The following is a 21640-nucleotide window of genomic DNA, read 5'->3' on the forward strand; positions in this document are numbered from 1 at the left end:
TGACCACAGCAAACACCACCCACCCAGTGTGAGAGCCTCTTTCAGCACTTAGACCCCGCTCCCCCGGGTCTGGACGAGTGTAGACCGCAGCAACAGGGAACCTCTCTCTCTCTCTCTCTCTCTCTCTCTCTCTCTCTCTCTTTCACACACACACACAGTACTTATAAAGAGCTCATGAATGAGCCACACACAGGGCACATCAGTCTCATGTTTAAAAGATGAGTGACCCAGAGTGGGTCCAGGGCCAGATTTGACCTCATATTTTATGGGAAATGAAGATTAGCAGCGGTCGGAGTTGATTACAGTGAAAGTGGGTCCAGGGTCTGATGTCACTGATGAATGCTGTCACTGTGCCTGAGCCTAATGGGATATTAAAACGTTAATACACCGCTGTCCAGTGACTCAGATCATTCACGGTGGTTATTTAAAGTCATTTCTAATCACTGGAAAACAATATTCACAAACCATGTTTATAAAAAAAGAGTTACGTATTATTGTTCAAGAGCCTCCTGCTCACAGCAGTCATGGTTTACAGAGAAAACTTAACACAAATTAATTAATTAATTAATTAATACATTCATTCATTCATTGTGTGTAACCCTTATCCAGTTCAGGGTCACGGTGGGTCCAGAGCCTACCTGGAATCATTGGGTGCAAGGCGGGAATACACCCTGGAGGGGGCGCCAGTCCTTCACAGGGCAACACACACTCACACATTCACTCACACACCTATGGACCCTTTTGAGTCTCCAATCCACCTACCAATGTGTGTTTCTGGGAGAAAACCTGAGCACCCGGAGGGGGGCTCGAACCTACAACCCCCAGGACCTACCAGGTCAGATACTGATCATCAGATACTGTTATGAACACTAAGAGTGTTAAAGAGGCAGCTAATAGTGTCGGCTAACTGCTCTGAGACGCTAATAACCATTCTGGTGGGTGGGGCTTAATGATGCAGGGATTCACCGATTGGCTCCACATTTACGGTACTCCATGCCATGGCAGTTTTCTCAGGCACTTCATGAACAACACAAGATGGAAACAGAAACCATAGCTGGGCTCAAAATGTAGTGCAGCTGTCATCAGATGAAGAATCAAACTGCTGTTTAGTCCCTCATTAAGTCTGTTTATGCTCCACAGACTGGGTCTCCTACTTGGAGCAAACACTTTTTAAAATAGGTTTAGTGCAGAATCTCTCACCCCTCCAGCCCACTAGGGGTCAGTGTAATAACTGTTTCTTGACAACATATTTAATAGTAATTTGTGATCTTCTGTCAAACATGTCTCATTTAAAAAGCAGTGCACTCTGTTACGGATAGCGTAGGTGTCCAGAGGCTTGTAGACACACGTTATAATGAGTGAATGAGCTACTGCCACTGGTGCTCAGTTTGAACAGTGTAACCTCTGCAGGAAAACAGGAAACAAAACACTCTGAAGCAGCTGCACATGAGCCTTAGATCTCTGAACTTTGGAAGAGTAAAGAAATGAATTTATGAGGCAACTAAAGTGAAATAAAGAGACAAGAGGTATGAAAATGTGTTCACATTTAATATACAAAAATGCACACACACACAGAGAGAGAGGGAGAGAGAGAGAGAGAGAGAGAGAGAGAGAGTGGCACTGAGGTCAGATACAAAGAAACAAACTCTGCTTTGGCCATTTACATCAAGCAGAGTAAAAACTGGAAGAACATCAGGAAACAAAACTTGCGTGAGACAGATATCACTCTGCGGAGAAACACACACACACACACAGAGAAACAGAGAAACACAGAGAGAGAGAGAGAGAGAGAGAGAGAGAGAGAGAGAGAGAGAAAGAGATATTAATTTTCACAGTGAGATGTTGAAGATAAAAATACAAACTGAAATATATATATATATAAGGTTATATATCATGTTTATCATCTTAATATTCATTCATTCATTCTGTCTGTCTGTAAGCGCTTATCTAGTTCAGGGTTGACATGGCTCCGGATCCTACCTGGAATCACTGGGCACAAAGCATGTAAATGTTTCATTTTAATTTGGGGTTCTGGATCAACATTTCTTGAAACTTTTCATAGCGGGAAAAGCAAAAATCCCCCGAAACTGGTGAAGCGTCCAGAACTGTCGTAGACCCAGCTGTTGCTCCAGAGTTTGGTGGAGATCTGATCTCCCTGGTTCAGAATGAGAACGACCCCATTCCCAGCATTCCCGTTGAAAACAGGCTTCAAGGCAAACACAGAACACTGTATCACGTCATTTTTGTACAAACTGACTGCCATTTTGTTGACTTCTTGACTGTGAGCGTAAAACCTGAAGTAGTACACTCCTTTCCGCGGAGCAGTGAAAATCCCTGTGTCTGAGCTGTAGCCGTTTCCAACGTTGGTGTGGACTCTTTTGTAGATGAGTGTAGATGTCACATTTTCAAACGGTCCAATGTGTCCCCTTCCAGAAGCAATCAAAGATGCAGAAAATGCCACCTTCTTGGCCTCTTTTTCATTCCACAGTGTTCCAACCTTGCTTTTCAGGTCTTCTTTATCTTTCTGCAGTGTTCCCACCTTGGTTTTCAGATCTTCTTTTTCTTTCTGCAGTTTCCCCACCTTGGTTTTCAGATCTTCTTTTTCATTCCACAGTGTTCCTACCTTGGACTTTAGATCTCCATTCTCTTTCTGGAGTTTCTCCACTACTCTGTTCTGTTTCTGCAGAGAGTCCTCCAGTGTCCTTAGTCTGTCATCAATACTTTTCAGCTTCTCTACTTCTTCAATAATGTTCAAAATTGGTTTCATTATGTCCGCCTCTGCAGCCCATAGGCTCAGTAGCAGCAATAACAACGTACACTTTGCCATCCTCACCAGCTGTGCTTTATTCAGATGTTGGAAGAGCAGTAACTGAATGTAATCTGAACATCACACTGGAACCCTGCACTGTGGTCACACTGGAATCTCTGAGATTGGGTAATCAGGGTTTAAAGCTAACATGGACTTTGTTAGGCTGGGCATCTGACTTTGTTTACTAGCTTTTTACACTGTGCTGTGATATGAACTTCAGGGAATTATTTTTGTCCCCTCTTTGAAGGACAACATTATTTTTATAATAAATTAATATTAGATTTCATATAATAATAATAAGAGAAAATGTATAACTGAGGAGTTCACTTAAAGGCGACTTTCACGATTGTAATCATTCAGAGAGAACTTAAGATATTGATCTACCCCTGCTCCGTAGGTGGGTAATACTGACCTATGTTTACTGTCTGGGATCACTTAAGGTGGAAATGTCACAAAACAGTGACTATAACTTACAGAGAAGTTCAACTTCAGCCTTGTACAAACAACAGTCGTTTTTCTTCTCAAACTTACTGTTCCACTTTAAATCACAATTCAATTGGTGATTTTGAATATTTTTCGCAAGGTCGTCCGAGTTGGGGATATGACAGTATTGCAGAAATATGCAGGACATTTTGTTGTATGAAATGTAATGTCTGATATAGATATTTCCTTAGATTTACTGTCCTATAACTAACCACGAGTGATATGTTTGTCCAGGATTTGTCCAGATATAGACATATTGCAGTTTGCTGGTCATTTAGTATGTGTGTGAAATTGGATGCTTTTAGTCCTCCCTGTTCTTTACTTTTATGAAGTGTAGAGAATTTGATTTTGGTCATTTATTTTTTCCCAGAATAAAGTAGTTTAATTTTGTATGGACAGACATGTTTTTTATATAGTTGCTATTCCACCAAGCAGTGAAATATGTTTCTCCACCGCTTTAGATCTTCTATTACGTACAGCAATGGATTAAAGTGGAGAGAAATTACTCTGACAGTTATAGGATATGGTAATGCCTAGGTGTGGTTTCCAATCATGAAATCAGGTTGTGGGGCCCAACATTATGACCACCGTCATCAATAAGGAGAATTAAAGATTTGTTGATTGAATAACTATATATTTTGCAGAATATTTTCATGAGTGGCATTGTCTCCTGTAGACAGTTGTATGGATCCTGTAGGTATAACAATATATCATCTGCCATCTGCACATAATCTGACCTTGTGTTTTGTGTTCTGCGAGATTATACCATTGATGTTTCTATTTGTCTGATTGCTGCTAGTGTTTCTATGAAAATTGCAAATAAAATGGGGATAATGAGCATCCTTGTCTGGTGCTTCTGTGCAGTGAGAAACTCTGGGATGTTAACCCATTAGCAGTGACTGTAGCCATGGGTGAAGTGTTTAATGTCCTTATTCGGTGAAAGTGATCTGTGGCAATGGCTAAAGGGAAGTGTTGGGTGTTTTCTAAGCTTGAGCAATACTGAGTTCATATGAGGTTGGATTTTAGAGTTGTGCTGTGTATCTTTGTCTGAGGATGAATATTGTTCAGAAGTATATAATTCCCTGTAAAATGCTTGAAACATGCTATAGATTTTCCTGTGTTGTGATCAGGGTCTCCCCTGCAGAACTCTTTATAGACAGTATAACAGACTTTTCTTTTTTTGGTTTTGGTTGGTTTGCTAAACCTTTTCCGTATCTACTGTTTTATTTGAAGGCCTCACACCTAAGTCTAATTATCAACTTTTTTTTTTATTATTTTTTATTTACTTTCATCTAATTGAAATTGCAGAACGGCATGGTGGTGCAGCAGGTTAGTGTTGCAGTCACACAGCTCCAGGGACCTGGAGGTTGTGGGTTCTAGTCTTGCTCTGGGTGACTTGTGTGGGTTTTCTCCCACGGTCCAAAATCACAAGTTAGTAGGTGGAATAACTTTTTCCCACAGTACTGCTTTACCTCCCTCACAAAGTAATATGGTGAGATTTCTGGAAACTTTTGAAAAAGGCCAGGTCAAAGTCAGCGTCTTCAAGCAGGGAAATATTAAAGTGCCATCTTGGTGTGGACAAAATGGTATGTTTGCATGTGAATATAAATTATACTGGGGCATGACCACTGGTTACAATTGGGTGTATTTTATCTGATGTATAAGGTACTGGGAATCTGCTGTCTATTCTAGAGTAGGCTTAATGAGTAGGTGAGTAATTTGTTCTTTCTTTTTTGAGTTATTTTTAGTCTCCAGTCATTGGCTAGACCAAAATCAGCTATATATTGATTTATTCATGATAATGTAGCTCCAGAAGTAATCATCTAACATCAGCACCTGATCTCATGAATACTTTCATGGCTGAATGCCATCAAATCATCGCAGCAATTTTCCAGTATCAGCTAAGTAGGAATGAGAAAATTGTTCGGCAACTTTTGGCCAATGGTGTCATCATGATATCATCAGCTCTACTCATCTGCAGATGTGAAATGGATTTAAAGATTAGAGTCTGCACTTTCTCGCACAGTCTTCAGGAAATTGCTAGTGTGAACCCCAGTGATCCTTAGGCCTAGGGGGCTTAACTGACATTGCTGCCTGGGTGGTTGGTGGCCTGTCATCTTTCCACATATCTCTACTAATGGTGCTAGCTAGCACAGGCATTTGTCTGCTGATGTGACAGATCTGGGCATCTTTCATTGTCCTCCAGGGGCTTAACATTAGCAGTAGTGGTGGGTCGGCCTCGTGTCTCAAAAGAAGCACAAGAATTGTGTGTAATTTGGGGGAGACTCAGTGAAACAGTGGAAGTGGAAAGGGCTAATAACTGTGGAGAATAATGTTTAAAATACTTTCTGAGCAAGGTCTGAGGGATCAGGCGACTGAAAATCTGTCCTGGTGTTTCCTGGTAATGCAATCATAGCCAGTACACAGAGTCAAATATGTTCTAACCCTGTCACTCAGATATCTGCCAGTGACTTGAGAAATGTAAACAAAGAAAATTAAAAAAACGAAGCTAGATTGTTTGTGGAATTTACTACTGATCATATCTCGGTATGTTCAGGCTGAAATGTTTAACACAGTCAAATTGAAACCTGTAGTAGGTCCTGCTCCTATTGGACTGGCCCCCTTAGCCCTACTGTTTTTCACCTGTTTGTGATTTATCTCAGATTTAGGTCAGTGTATACGAGCCCCATTGTGTTCCCTGTCGCTTAGCAAAGCACTGCTGGGATTTAGCGTGCGAGTCTGAGCTGTGTTTTCTCCTAGTGATTGGTACCTGCCTGTCCACATGGTAATGATTCTTGTAAAAGCCAGTTTAATTAAGGGAAAGTTCTGTGCATGCAGAATCACTCTGCCCTTCACTTCGTTAAAGAACTGACTAAGGCTGCAAAGATGTTTTTCCAAAACAGAATTTTGGAGGAAACCACAAGGTCTCTTGTAGTAGACTATAGGATGCTGTCTTTTTTTCCCAATGGGACCCCAAGCAGTGCACTAACTGCCCCAAAAAAATATGTATCAATACTACAACACAATTCAGAGTGTAGCTAAGCCATGGTATCTACACAGAGTGGCTATGCCTCAATCTCTTGGCCCAGATGTTTCTCAGCTGTTATGCCAGAAGAGGATGTCACTACCAGATCGAGCCCACCCAAACCCCAAAAAATTCAGAAAAACCTGAAACTCAAGAGACCCCTTGTGAGCAAAACTCCAACTTATAAGTACAGGGTGGCCTTACCCTAGGGTGACCAGACGTCCTCTTTTCACCAGACATGTCCTCTTTTCGGGACCTAAAAAATGCATCCAGTCGGGATTTCTAAATCTCCGGGATTTTGTCGTCCACAGTCTTCCAGCTGACCCAATTCTTACAATAAACCCTAATCCCTTTCTTGAAGCGTGTACTTTGATGACATATGATGACGTTGTTGTAGGGGAGCCAAAGGGGCGTGCGGGGATCAAGTGTTCAAGGGGTCAGAGCTCAGAGCAGAAATGGGACACATTTCTTGTGCTTACATCACTTTCAGTCGAGCTCCGCTCCACATCAATGTTTTACTGGAGCCTCAAACAGAAATGTGTTGAAAGTTGTTAAGGTAATTTATCATAGTCTCTTCTTCATATTTGGAAGTGTTTCTGTGTCACATGAGCCTTTCATTTTCTGCTCTGTATTTCAAAAAACTGAAAGTTGTCACTTATGTCACTATAACAACACAAATACACGGACACACCTGACTCTTACTGACCTTCTGACGAGTTAATCAAATACCATCTGTGCAGTTTCTCTGTTTAACATTAACTTTAGAAGACAACAAGCCAACTCTCCAGATCATTAAAGTCAGGACAGTGGAGAGACTGAATTACAGCTCTCACATACAGCACGTTTTTATCAGACAGACCTTATAAAATATGAAATATAAGTATTTTACATGGATCCCAGCAATGTTCTGATCATTTATCGAGTCTATATTACTTCTGATTGATAAAATGTAGTGCTTGATTTTAGAAACATTTAAAAACACAGTTAAAAATAAACTCGTCAGTTTCTTTCACAATCATGAGTTTTCTGGCGTAAACAAGTCGCTTTAACACAGGGCTTCATTTCTGAAGTTTGGTATGAACAAAAAATAACAGGTTTCAATGATATTAAAGTGTGAAGAAATGACAAAAATATTATTTTATTTATTTTGCTTAGGGCCAAATGTTGAATGGAAAGGAATCTGTCCAAAAAGTAATTTTTTTAATCTTGTTAACGAGTATCTGTTTATGTATTAAATTTCGGCAGCATAGTTGCATGGTTATGGAAGCATTTGTGCTTCCAACCTGCCCCATGTGTCCTCTTTTTTGAAAACTCAAATATGGTCACCCTACCTTATGCTTAAGCAAGGGACGCCTCGCACCCAGTGGGTTTGGGTTGTGCATTCAGGTTCACTTTCCAACTGGCATGGTACCGGATGTAGTGCCAAAATCCTGAACAGTTCTGTGCTTTTCCACCACAACATCACATCTTCTACTGAAAATTTGGTGCCGTCCTGGCCCTATAATCTTGCTCGTCTTGAACCACAGAACCTGTGACGCAAGCAGCCAAACAGTGGGTTCCTAACGTCACCTCGTAAAGTTGTTTACTCGCCATAGTGCCATTGACAATGAAAATGCAGGAGAACTACAGCAGATCCAGCAGTAATGTATCATAAGCAGTCTGCAGAAGAAGCCAATACATTCTTGTGACATGGTCCTGAGAAGAAATAGAAGATCAACTGGAAAGCTCCCAAAGCCAAGGTGTGCCATGACTTACAGGAGAAGATGCTTAAAGCCAGTTTTGTCAGAGAAAAAGTAATAAACAAACTGAGAATGCATTAAAAAAATAATACAGAGACAGTCTAAAATTTGTTCTGGATGCTGCAGAAATAATAATAATAATAAAAAATACCCTGAATTACGAGGTGCTGGTCTCCATTCTAGGACATACATCATCATATCGGCTTGAACTTGGCGACTACCTCCATATTTGTAACCACTGGGCTCACAAACCATTGGAAACACTGGTCTGTTCTTAAAAGTTTCGGCTTTGTTGGTGGAAAAGTGGTACCAGTGCTCCTCAGTGGTGCTGAGTTTGCTTTTGGTGAGTTATGTTTTGACTAGTGACCGCAGACAACATCCATCCTTAGTGTATATAGATCTCTAGAGCACAGTCAGGTGATTTAGATGAAAAGGGAAGTGTGGGGATGAGGATCCCACTGAACGAAGCTTGTAAATCACAGTCTCCAGGCTCTTGCCTAAGCTCATTGAAGCTAAAGGTTGGGAGTGGGGTGTTACTGGCAGAGTATAGGCCAACAACTGTGACATCATCAGCATCCCCAAACAGACCATAGTGGATCCTATTGTGTGGAGGGGAACACATGAATGGTGACCGTTGAGAAAAAGCCGGGCAGAGGAATCCAGGCAATGCTGACTGAGGCAGAGAGAGAAGCGAGGGAGGGCAGGTAGGTGGAAGCATTTGAGGAAATGTCCAGAGGATGCGGTCATAGAGCTGGCTACTCTCCAGTCTCCAGTTTCTGACTGAACACCACGTCTTCTGACCTCCCACTACTGTACTCTCTGTCAGTACTGAGGTCGTGGGAGTGTATTGGGAGTCTATAATCAGGTTTATAGACACTTTGTAAGCTTTAGGTGGTAGAAATGTATTATTATTTCAAAATATTTATTTAATAACTCAAGGAATGTTAGTGAATGGTGCTGACAAACCCAGTAAAGACCATTTCTAGACCTCTCCTGGTATGTTTTTCCTCACTAGAGTGATGTGTATTTGTGATCTTAAAGGTGACATTCACAAGTGAAAAAAAAAACATTTTTGTAACATTCAGAAGATGTTTCCACACTATGTGTTCCTCACCAGTAGGCTTGCACTTCCAATGTTTACAAAGTCTGTAAATTAGTAAAAACTAAAAATAAAAAAAATCAGTCTCTGACCTGTGTGCTATGCTATCTTTCTCTCTCCCTTCCTCTCTCTTCACATTAGATGTTTTTTTTAGACAACAGGGAGAAATCTAAATGTTGAAAAACATGAACCAAGATGAGAAAGTTCAATTCCTGCTCCATATGTGGGTAATATGGATCATTTAAGGTGGAAAAGTCTCCAAATTCTGGAGACATCTGGCTGCATTTTGGAAAGTGCTACAAAATAATACAACTCAAGTGATAGAGGAGTTTCTGTGGTGATTCAAACAGTGAATAAAAACTTACAGACAAGTTACACTCCAGCCACGAAAGAACAACAGTCGTTTTTCTCCTCAGACACACTGTTCCACCTTAAAAGACTCTGAGCTTCTGAATGTAGACAAACCAGAGAAAATTGCGTTTTAAGTGTGCATTACCAACACAACTGCTTGTTAAAATACTTAAAAGGCAACATAGATGATTCTGGACAACTACTGTTCTCAGCTGGTTGTGTTCATTCAGAAGCTCCTCCTCTTTTAAGGTGGAATGGTGTTTGAGTAAGAGCTGTATATTATTTTATTAGACCATATTGTTGGTGAGTGAAGCTTAAGTATTTGAATTTAATTAGCGGCCTCCCAAATTTAGAGTCAGTTCCTGCTTAACTAATGTAACATTCTCATTCTTTTTTCATGCCTTTCAATGCTGTTTCCTAATATCTCAGCCAGGAACGCACAGTGAGAACCACTGAACCTTTTCAGATTCAGAAAAACGTTGTTTCCTATTTACTAAACTATGGATGTGTACAAACACTGGAGCTTTTGCCAGCACTTATATCACATTAAAAAATATAAATGAACATTGCATTTAAAAAGCTCCTTATAAGATTTGCTATTTTTTGCTCCTGGGCTCCCCCTACATTTGCAAAGTGTAATTGATCTTTACAGCATTGCCCTGAAAGGTGGGAGGGGCAGTGAGTGGGCTTGTTTTTCTAGTCTCCTCCAGAGGTTACATAGTGCAGATTCTGCAGTGCTGAGCCCAGAGTAGCAACAACAGAGGCTCTGTTCTCCCAATTACAGATCTTGGATGCATCACAATGATTTTGAAGAAAATCTATGCAGTGTTGATTTACTATCTGAGGAACTTAACAGAATGAGAGACTGACACATTTAAAGCATGTGTAAACGCTCAATACGAGGAGGGCCTGCCCTCTTTGAGTGTTTGAAAAATGCACACAATGAAGTGGAGTGCGAGCTCATGGGGAGACACTGAGACAGAGAGCACCAATGTTCCAACCATCACACAAAACACGGCCAGCTGTGGCTAAGGAAGGTGTGACTCGGCCTGGGGACCCGCTCTGAGAAAGACCAGTGCAGTGTAGCTCCCACATCCGGTTCCTGCTTCTCCAGGGCTGGACACAGGGCCTCTGTGTGGTAATTAATGGCCAAATGAAAGAGTTTAACATGGTTATTTACAGAGTGTATCTGTGTGTGTCAGTGTGTGTGTGTTTACCCTGCACCTCTGTTCTGGCTGTGTTATATTAACACTACAGCACAGCATATTTCACAACAGCTGTTAAAGCCCTCACTGCTCAACATCTGGCCAAGGGAAACCCTTTATAGGGTTTCACATCTGGACTCATACCCCCCAGAACCCCTTCAGCCTGGAAACACAGCTGTCAGGGTAAAGGGGTCGCAGTGAGAAGAGTTTACTGTTTTGCTGTAGACATAACAACATAGAGTCGTGTGCACATGTTTTGGCACCCCAGCGTTTGTGTGTTTTTTTTTTCCAGGTAAAGGTCAGTAAACACTTTGTCCATAGAGGGCAGCAGTGGTTAATGCACCGTTACTGCTGATCTAAACGATTTAACACACTGAATATGATACGAGCCTTTAAAATCCAACCTTCTAAAAGTGCAGCAACCACCTTCAGGTCCAGTCAGGGAGCTTAAAGGCACTGTCCACTCATTTCCATGCTTCTGTCTTGCCCGTTGTCTCTCTTTGTTGGGATGAATGTGTCCTAAAGCAGTGCACAAAGAATGACACAGATTTATTTTTAAATTAACATCACTTTTCTGCAGTTCCTTTTGATGGAGGTTTAGTGGGCGGGGCTAAATGCTGCTTATGTGACATAAGACATCAGGCCTGCCAAAGAACCAATCAGAGTTTGCGACTCTACACTCAGCAGGGCTTTAAAGGCCAACTGCAAAGAAGCAAAACCAAGTGAGCATTTTACGTCATAGAATGCCCACTCCCCTTAAATATGCTGCCCACTGGGATATCTTAATCTGGCCGAATTTTAGAGAAGGGTCTGGGCGCAGATCTCACTCCTGAGGCTACCTCTCCTGTGGTACCTATCTGAGGCGCCAGAGAAGAAGTGGCGCCGTTTCCATTATCGCCATCTAGTGTCATGGGGTGGTTTTGCCAGTAGACCCAGAATTGAAACGCCGTTTGTGTGGGAGCGTGTTTGTATGTGTCAAAATTTTAGACGGACAGATTTGGAGTTTTTGACGGTACGTTACGAGATGTCTTTGTTTAATTAACGAAGATATTGGGTCGCTGGGATAACTTTTTGTTTTTCCGAATTAATGAACTCACGTTAGCTCTGCATCTACCTTGCTAATTTAGCTAGGTACGACAATCATTAGACGCTGTTTGTCACGTCAGGCTATATATATATATATATATATATATATATATATAGCCTGACGTATTAATATATTAATAAAGCATTTTTGGTTTGGCATGAAGTAGATTAGCCAGTTGGCTAAATGTGTTTGGTTCTTAGTTACGCAATGTGTTTTAACACAATATTTTTTTGCCATTATGTAGCATTTTGTACAATCTTTATATATATATATATATATATATATATATATCATTATTTATTTATACATTCATCTATCTGTCGTTGTGTCTGTATGTCTATGTCTGTTGTTATATGTGCATATACTGTCCTGGTCCAAGGCAAATGCATACACAGATCAACCAAAAACAATGTATACAACAGAGCAATAGATGGACTTGAGTCTGTAATTTTATAACTACAAAATGCTCCTGTGGACAGTGGAGCTGAGAGAATAGACAGTGAGTGTAGAAACAAGGAGTTGGTCACAATATGATGGTTGATCAGTGTATAACTGTCTACAAAACTTTCATTGATGCAATTATTAATGTATGTTTTTTTTTCATTTTTACATAGATGCACTCTTCAGTCTGGCTTTGTGGTTCAGACCCATCTTTAAACAGATGCACAACATGCTGCAAAATGTTTCATTGTCCTTTGTGCCCTGTGAAGTTGTTTAAGCCTACCAACTTGGCAAGAGTTAAGAAACACATTGAAATTCACTGGAAAAATGCAATACAGTTTAAAGGTAATGTAACCCTGCTATTTTTATTTTTTTGGCAGCACAAAGTTCATGTTGATTCATGTGTTTTATTTTTTATTTATTTTTCACATTTTTCACAGAATATCGAATTCACAGATGTCATCAGAATTGCAGATCAGAAGGACACTATCACTGCCCTCTGTGCTCAAAAACCATTTTGAGGAGAGATAATATGGAAACCCATCTTCAGGCTTGTCAAGTTACTTCATCTGTGGCGCACACACCTTCACCTGCAGAAGTACCTTTCATATCTGCTATATTCACTTCAAATTCCTTAAAGGAAGCACCACCTCATTTAAAGTCAACCACACCCCAAGCACATACTTTAACAGTTGGTGCTTCTGAGATTTTATCATCTACTCCTGCACTTTCCTCTACATCATCCACTCCTCTGTCACTTCCTTCTCCGAAAAAGGCTTAAACGACATCACCCCAAAGAGTAAAGTGTCCTCACTGCACTACAATTGTACATGAGAAGAATTTGCCTGGTCACATTTCCAGAAAACATTCAGAAGAAAAACCAGATATAACCAGCACATCACATTTGAAAAGCGTTTGTGTGGATGCGACCAATGGTGTGTGTGCTGTTCAAAGAAGCAGGCATGGTTTTTCTATACCTGTTCATGTACAGAGAAAGACATGGGGCAAAAAACACTTTACTGGATGTGAATTAGAAGAATGTTTTCAGTACCAGCTTCTAGCACTACGGAGTGGATGTGCCTTCAGCCACTGTGAACATATTCGTTCACTTGACTATTGTTCTCACACCATAAGTGAAGAGTTCCTTCAAGAGGGTGTTCTAGATGAAATGGTGCATCATAAGCTATTTGGTGTATCAAAGAAGATTCTGTGCATAAAAAGACAGAAAGCAGCCATGTCAGCCCATGTACCTCTGTCTGTAGAAGTAACACTCAGTGGTTCATCCCAAGAAATATGTCTATCTATTTATGAGCCAGTGAAGAAGCACTTCAGTCGTCTTGGCAGAATTATGGTGACCTACAAGACAAAGAAGAACTCATGGCATTGTCCTTGTGCTAAGGCAAGAATGTCTTGTGTGCACAAAAGTATAGCAAAATGGCACTTATTCCAAACTCAGAAACACTTATTTGAGACAGATTCACATGCTGCTGTGACAGACCAGCCCACTACCCAGCCGATCTACCCTATAACAGACCACTTGGAACGTGTAGTACAGTATATTTGTACTCAGAAAAAAATTCCCTCCAGACTCCCAGAAGACGTGACAGCTCCCAGAGCACCATTTAATTACCCAACAAAACTTCTTCCAACAGAGACCAATTGCACTTTCTGTTCGAGTCATCCTGCTTTGGATAATCCAGTGATGATAACAAACAAAGCCCGGATTGTGGGTATAGGTGGCATTATTGACAGTAAGTTTAAGCCTTTGATTAATACCTCAGGTAATTTTAAATTTTTATTCAGTAACACTTATTATTATTATTCCTTCCTTAGATGTGTCAACTTACTTCAAACAATGCACTCTGTGTCAGATGGTGTACCGTTATCAAGAGTGGAAAGCAGGACTCCATAATTTTGATGATCATGTTGTGCTTACCTTGGAACTCTGCATTTTTCTGAGGCAGAACCTTCAGGTAAAATAACACATTGAATGGTACACTTAAGTGGTTGAGTATTAAATGTTGTCATACGTTTTTTTTTGTTTTTTTTAAAACAAAAATGTCATCTACAGAACCATACTGCAGTCTCAAGAACCATAAATTCACTGGAGGGACTTCGGGGTGTTAAATTTCCATCAAGAGACACCATTCTACATGCATATTGCCATTTTGAGGCGCTCACAAGTCATGATTATACATACTCCTGTATTAATTGTGGCTACTACCCTGCTGTTGTTATTATGGATCTACACAAAAAAGGAGTCTTCAGCATGGCGGGTAAGTTCTTCCTTTTAGAGCATCTCAGCCCATACCTAATCCCAGAGAGCAAGTTGTTAGCCCACCTCATCCCAGAGACCTAGTTGCTAAATGACCTCATCCCAGAGACCTAGTGGCTAGCCCACCTCATCCCAGAGACCTAGTTGCTAAATGACCTCATCCCAGAGACCAAGTTGTTAGCCCACCTCATCCCAGAGACCTAGTTGCTAAATGACCTCATCCCAGAGACCTAGTGGCTAGTCCACCTCATCCCAGAGACCTAGTTGCTAAATTACCTCATCCCAGAGACCTAGTTGCTAAATGACCTCATCCCAGAGACCTAGTGGCTAGTCCACCTCATCCCAGAGACCTAGTTGCTAAATTACCTCATCCCAGAGACCTAGTGGCTAGTCCACCTCATCCCAGAGACCTAGTTGCTAAATTACCTCATCCCAGAGACCTAGTGGCTAGCCCACCTCATCCCAGAGACCTAGTTGCTAAATGACCTCATCCCAGAGACCTAGTGGCTAGCCCACCTCATCCCAGAGACCTAGTTGCTAAATTACCTCATCCCAGAGACCTAGTTGCTAAATGACCTCATCCCAGAGACCAAGTTGTTAGCCCACCTCATCCCAGAGACCTAGTTGCTAAATTACCTCATCCCAGAGACCTAGTGGCTAGCCCACCTCATCCCAGAGACCTAGTTGCTAAATGACCTCATCCCAGAGACCTAGTGGCTAGTCCACCTCATCCCAGAGTCCTAGCTGCTAAATAACCTCATCCCAGAGTCCTAGAGAGTTGCTAACCCTCCTCATCCCAGGGTCCCATCTCGAACTTGTCCCTGCTTGGGTTTTTTTTTTTTCAACTTTTAAATAAACAGTTTTGGATATTTTACCATATTAGATCTATTGTGAGAGTGGTTAGGCTTCCTTGTTAGTAATATGTTGCTTTAAGGGCTGGTATCTTTTAATGGGGACATTCAGAACCTTGTAGAGTCAAGGACTGCATTTAATCCCTGTCTGGAAAACAAGCCTAAAAGTGCTTTTTGTTTGACAGTGAGTGACATAAAAGAGCCTCCTAAAAACTTCAAAGGAGAGGTCAACATTGAAGAATTTTGGAACTCAGTCAATTTTGAAATGATTGCTCGTGGATTTGTCCCCAGTAAGTTTATGAATTGTTATTTTAATAATTATATAATATTATTAATAATACATTACATTTATAAAATGCTTTCAAAAAGCTTTGACAGTTGGTTTGAATACCTATGCACAGTGACACCTTCTTGTCATTATTTTTGTTATTGATTTATTAGGTCGTGCAAAAAATCCCTGGGCTGTTCATCCATCTTATGAATATTGGGCACCATGGATTGGCAGACACACCAGAAAAGGAGACTGTGTGCTTAACACAGAGTATGAAAAAGTCTTGCCTGTTCGAGAGAGTCCAGAGGCAGAACTGTTCATGATAACAGAGGAACGTCTTATGGATGAGCTTAAAAAACAAAAGGTATAACTAAAACATGAGTAGTGTAAATGCAAAATGAAATGTGATGAATGCACTTTATTTCTACAGTTGTTATTTTCTCAGCTCCACTGAATGTACAGGACCACTATGTAGTTATGCAATTACAGACTGTAGTCCATCTGTTGATCTGCATATTTTGTAAACCTCATTCAACCTGTTCCAACCCCTGGTGGACCTTAGCACTGCAGTGACATGGATGGTGATTGTGGAGTGTTACTGTGTGTTGGACTGAGTGGATCAGACACAGTAGCACTGTTGGGTCTAACAAAATATTTAGATGGACAGATAGACTACAGTCCAATTGTAGGGCTATGAAGTGAATGTGTGTGTGTGTGTATTTCTCTAGGTAGGCACAGTGCGCAAACTATGCAAGGCATGCCACATAGACCCAAGAGGGTCACGTGATGACCTAATTGTAAGATTGCAACAGGAGATGAAGAACAGGCACACCTATGACAAGGTCTTTCAGAAAATCTGGGGTGCCTCTGGTAAGCAAATTTCAGAAAAGTTATTTTGCCTGTCCATCATTTTTGTTCTTCTCTTCCTTATATTCATTTTTTTTAACAGGTGGATGGTGTGTCATTGCATGTCCACATGGTGTTGTGTATAGTTTGAAATTCAACTTAAGGGCAGAAAGTCCTAGAGACTTCACTGATCTTCTCCTATCATGGAAACACATACCAAATGTGTCAGTCTATGATTTTGCTCGTGGTTTGGCCACACATGCCAACTTGAGATTTCCAGCCATCATACCGTTCAAACCCCATGAAGGACGGTTGGCTGAGCCTACACCTGAAAACATTTCTGCAGCACAGAAAGGAAAACTTGAAGTGTCCCTCTCTTGGCTTGTTGAAAGGTCTCCCAATTCAGATGGTAGTGGCCATCCCATCACTGGGGCTAGCAGTCATTATGTGCTTTACGATAAGCTTCATGAATCAAACACAAAGGATCAGAGGGACATCTTAAGGAGAATCAATCTTGTCCCAGAACTCCAAGGTTCACTCAACAGTCAGATAGCAGAACAATTGTTTGGAAGTATGCGAAAAAATAATTATTTTCTGAACAACATGTCCCCCTCAACACATGTATTTTTAATGAGAAATATTATTCACCATCGCAATACATCAGTGAACTTCCGCCTTTTGGAGACACAGCTGAAGAGAGGACTAATGGACCAGCGTATTAACAATATAACTCTGAATGAGCTTGGGCAAGCAGTTTTAGGTAAGTGTGTTTATGTTAATTATATACATCCTGGTTCCTATTTTTATACTCTGTGCGTGCGTGCACAAATTAACGTGCTTTCTGTTCAAACCTCCCAAGCATCTACACATACACAGCAGTCAGGTGTGATGTCAGTGGAACAAGGATCCCCAGAACCCATGCAGCCCCAAACACTTGTGTCTTCGTGTGATGATGGTAGAACATTTTTTGCTTTTAAATAACAAATGTATTGTCCAAAATATTTTAGTTTTTTTTTCTCATGTCACTCTTTGTCACTTGTCATATGCAGAATATGAAACCTGTGGGATGCAGTGTGAAGCCCGCACAAAGTTTCAGAACATCAAACCTTCTCGGGCTTTTTGGTCGTTGACTTTTCACTCTGACCAGGAGAAACTGGTATAAGGAAATTTATAGTCCAAAATAAATCATATGTTTAAGTACAAAAATAGTGATATGCAATATATGTTTAATATGATGTTGTTTTTACAGCTTTCTTATGTCCTAGATGAACAAAAGCCAAGACAAGAGCTTATTGTAAAAAAAGGAAAAATTTGCCTTGTCCGGGAGGACTTTTGGACTTTGGGCTTGCCCCAAGACATGGAAGCAACGGTGATTAAATATTTTTAAACCATTAAACATATTGTATAATTAAACCTATACATGTAATGTATCTGAATCAGGTTAGGCTGCATGTGTGTTGATTTATTTACACAGAACCGACACTTCATTAAGTACACTTCGGTGCAAGTGGCTGGACAGGGTATTTATCTGTTTCTTGCTGTTTGTTTGTAGGTAGGAAATGCCTGCCTCAGTATCATTGATGGAATTGCCAGAGCACAGGTAATAATCACACAGCTAGGAATTTTCTTTGTAATTTTGCTGATTGTGGTTGTATTGTATTAATAAAAATAATTTATAGGGAAGGAATATTTTCATTGCAAATATCTATGTTGTGCCAACGTGGTTACCTCCTTGCAATGCTGATCCGCTTGACCATCTCCCAGTAAGTGTTTGCACTCTAACCCTAAACCTATTTTCGCAATATTCAGTGTTATCGTGTGATTATTATGTGAATAATATCTGTATTTCTAAGTATGATGCTCAGTTGAAAGAGGCCCTTGTCATCCCACTGTGGACATCAGGACACTACATTTTATCGGTAAATTAATTTAATCATTTGCATTGTACTTTTTCTTTGTTTTCAGTCTGGTATTGGACTGTTATAGGAAATGTTGCTTTGCTAACTGTATCTATGACATGGGATGTAGTGAGCATTTTTGTGTGTAAGATGTTTACTGAGAATGCAGACTTCATATCCACGCATAGTGGATTTGGTGATCTGATGTTCCAAACAATGTTGAGGTTATAGCTTACAGCAAACATTGCATGCCGTTCAAGTATTTACCGGTCTCGTTCCAAGACCAAGTGTGTAACAGCATGGAATATTTGGGTTGCAATTTCATGTTCTGTTTGATGTTAAATTTTATGTGTGGTTCATTGTCAGCTGAGGTGGGTTGATGATGATATTTCTTTGCTTAAAACTATTGTTTTCTTTGAAATGACAGTAATCTGGCTCAGATGCTGAACCCAGGACAGTGGGAGGAGAAAACGGGGTGGGATTTGCAGGTAAAAAAAAAACGAATAAAACACAACTCTTTCCCACCTTTATGTTAATATTAAGTTGTTTCTAACAGAATGTTTTTCTATTAAAAGGACCTTCCAATTCAGCACTGGGGAAATGATTGTGGCATCTTCATGTTAATGGTGACAATTTTGAAACTTATCTGTTTATTTTATCTTATTTTTATGTATTTATTTATTGCTTTTCTGTCATGTGTATATTAAATGATTGTGTATCTGTCTTTCTCCTTTTTCAAGTATGCACTTTATGTTGTACTGGATGGCTCTTTCGACTTCACTGTTGTGAGTAGATTTTATTTATTTATATTTTTATAATATATATAATATTTTTCTTATAAATAATAATAATTTAAGTTATTTTATTTAGCATGACATGCCAATGCTACGTAAATGGTGGTGTGTGATGATAATGGAGAACTTTGAGATAGAAGGGTAAGATCATATATTCTTCTTTTCTTTTTATTTTCCCCAGCAATTTACTTGATTATTGAAAACATATATGATCTTTTTTTTAAGCTATGGAAAGAGATTTGCCCACTGGACAGATGATGCTAAAGCTCTTTTGAAAGGACACTTGCAACCTGTCTTCCGGGTCGGAGAACATGTGTGCAGCCAGGTTACGTTTCAAGATTGGTTACAGTAGATTGATATTAAAGATTAAACAATATTAAACAATCCAATTTTAATAATTCAGTGTAATGATCCAGTATACTGATACTTCTGTTGATTTCAGTTCCTGTTTGGTTATATTTCTTTATTGGTTGATATCATGGAATATAAATTATATATAGATATAGAATTATAGAGTCTTATTTCTTTAAAAAAAATCATTGCTATGAATTCTTGCTTTGCTACATGTACTGTTTCACTGCAGTATTACACTGACCATAATGAAAAAAAATATTCTCACTAGGAACCTCTACCACCAGTAGAGACGGAGCAAGAACGAAAATCTACACACCACTACCACTGTCTTGCACTGGACATATATGCCTATGTGTACCAAAGGATAGGAAAAAAGTAATAGAAAATTATCTTTTGCATAAACAATTTACCAATTTAACATTGAAATATATGGTCTAAAACCTGTGGTGTTTTGGTTTTTTTTTTTAGATCAATGTATTCAGAAGTGCAGTCAGTGAATTGGGTCCAGTGTCAGTATTGTGGGGCTCAGCTGCATGCCGACTGTGCTGGAGTGGAAACATTGCAAGAAGACGTGCCATTTAGCTGTGGTTGTCACCGCCCAGAGCCCTATCTATATAAAAGGTTTAATTTATTATGTTAAATGTTTTCTTAGATTATTTGTATAAAATACATGAATTTAAAAAAATGTAAACTTTTTTTGTGCCTCCAGGACATACGCAGCCATAAGAGAAGGATCAGTCATCAACCATGTAACGGATGAAGAAATTCTTGTAAAGAGCATTTTTATTTGTGAATATACCTATTTGTGAACACTTTATTTTAGGCTAGCTTTTTTCCTCCCTTTTTCTTTACTGTTTTAGGTATATTCATATTATATTGGAGAAAGCAACTTTTTACTTGTTTCATTTTTAAAACAGTTATTAGCCTCTATTTCTGCTTGTAGACACTACAAAGGAATTTACAACACGGAATATTGAGGTCCAACAGGATGTTCCTTCATGAGAACCCCACATTTCACCCAAAGATGAAGCAAATTAGAGACGGAAGCATATCAGTTTTTGATGAAGAACAGGTGAACACATTTAAGATATGGTTTATTTATAAATAAACAGGCAGTCATGGCCTTGGTGCTGGAAGGTTGCTGGTTCAATCCCCACAACGGGCAGGACCATCCATGGCTGAAGTGTCCTAGAGCAAGGCACCTAACCCTCAAAAGTGTGTGTGTGTGTGTGTGTCCACAGATGGGTTAAACACAAAGGTCAGGTTTCGTTTTACGGTTATACTATGATCATAAAGCATGTCACCTGTGAAAATAAATAGGCTAGATGTGTTGAACAGTTTGAAACCAGTGGTTTCCATTCCTTGTCCCGGAGTACTCCCTACTCTGCAATTCAGAGTGTCCTGCTCTGATGCAACTGACACCTGATCAAACCAATTGTTTTATTCAGAGGTCAACAGTCTTATCCACAAACAGATGCTACAGGTTTAATTACAGCTAAGCAGAAACAAACCTTTTCAATACTTTGAAGACCGAAACCAGGTGATTAAACAAATATAATCAGCTGAACTCCTGCTTGATAAGCATTAAAACCTGCAGCCACACTGGCCCTTTTTGGATAAGACTGGTGACCAGTGGTAGGTGAGTTACAGCAAGAAATAATTAAAATGTGCAGGCTCTCTGTTCCAGAATTGGGAACCAATGTCCTAATATAATAATCTGATCTTTTATAATTGGTGTATGGCTCACCATTCTTTCAAAGACAAATTAAATGGTGCTCAGGTCAAGTCTTGATTATAAGTAAAAAAAATTAATGTCACAAGCATCATTTTACTGTCTGTTCATATTTATGTCCAATAGTGTATAAATAAATTTTTAAATTTCTCATAGACTGAAGCCATCATAGAGAGGACATTTGAGGTGATAAAATGCAACAGAGCAAGTCTGAAGAGTACCTCGTTCGTTTTAGAAGTCATGACTCCAGAGGTAAGAAATTATATTTAAAAAATGTTGTTTATTAACATTGCATTGTCCTGTCTAATCAATAATTTATCTCACTTTAAGATCACCATCCTTCTGCTGAGAAAATTGGAAGGATTCAGCAGATATGAAGC

At 39.8% G+C, this 21640-nt stretch overlaps 2 protein-coding genes and 2 long non-coding RNA genes across 4 annotated transcripts; 3 read left to right on the top strand and 1 right to left on the bottom strand.

The window, feature by feature from the left end:
- Positions 1-1552: 1552 nt before the first annotated feature.
- Positions 1553-2887, bottom strand: LOC136695614 (cerebellin-2-like). Its single transcript, XM_066669780.1, has 2 exons — positions 1981-2887; positions 1553-1727 (listed from the first exon to the last, which is right to left on the bottom strand). Exon 1 carries the CDS (start codon positions 2825-2827, stop codon positions 2057-2059), a length of 771 nt encoding a protein of 256 aa, XP_066525877.1. The 5' UTR covers positions 2828-2887; the 3' UTR covers positions 1553-1727; positions 1981-2056.
- An 8742-nt stretch (positions 2888-11629) lies between these two features.
- Positions 11630-12922, top strand: LOC136694098 (uncharacterized). The gene is made up of 3 exons (XR_010802144.1): positions 11630-11723; positions 12413-12584; positions 12680-12922. It is a non-coding gene; the product is annotated as an uncharacterized lncRNA (long non-coding RNA).
- A 911-nt stretch (positions 12923-13833) lies between these two features.
- Positions 13834-14484, top strand: LOC136695503 (uncharacterized). Its single transcript, XR_010802298.1, has 3 exons — positions 13834-13990; positions 14073-14212; positions 14311-14484. It is a non-coding gene; the product is annotated as an uncharacterized lncRNA (long non-coding RNA).
- A 1044-nt stretch (positions 14485-15528) lies between these two features.
- LOC136695502 (HMG domain-containing protein 3-like) lies at positions 15529-19868 on the top strand. Its single transcript, XM_066669618.1, has 16 exons — positions 15529-15655; positions 15807-16000; positions 16365-16506; positions 16586-17242; positions 17342-17437; positions 17532-17638; positions 17732-17851; positions 18035-18082; positions 18162-18245; positions 18336-18401; positions 18808-18868; positions 18956-19006; positions 19121-19165; positions 19251-19315; positions 19400-19499; positions 19797-19868. The coding sequence occupies exons 1-11, from the start codon at positions 15631-15633 to the stop codon at positions 18808-18810; spliced, it is 1542 nt and encodes a 513-aa protein (XP_066525715.1). The 5' UTR covers positions 15529-15630; the 3' UTR covers positions 18811-18868; positions 18956-19006; positions 19121-19165; positions 19251-19315; positions 19400-19499; positions 19797-19868.
- The last annotated feature ends 1772 nt before the right edge of the window (positions 19869-21640 follow it).

The sequence above is a fragment of the Hoplias malabaricus genome, chromosome 4, assembly GCF_029633855.1.
Source record: "Hoplias malabaricus isolate fHopMal1 chromosome 4, fHopMal1.hap1, whole genome shotgun sequence".
In the NCBI taxonomy this organism is placed as follows: Eukaryota; Metazoa; Chordata; class Actinopteri; order Characiformes; family Erythrinidae; genus Hoplias; species Hoplias malabaricus.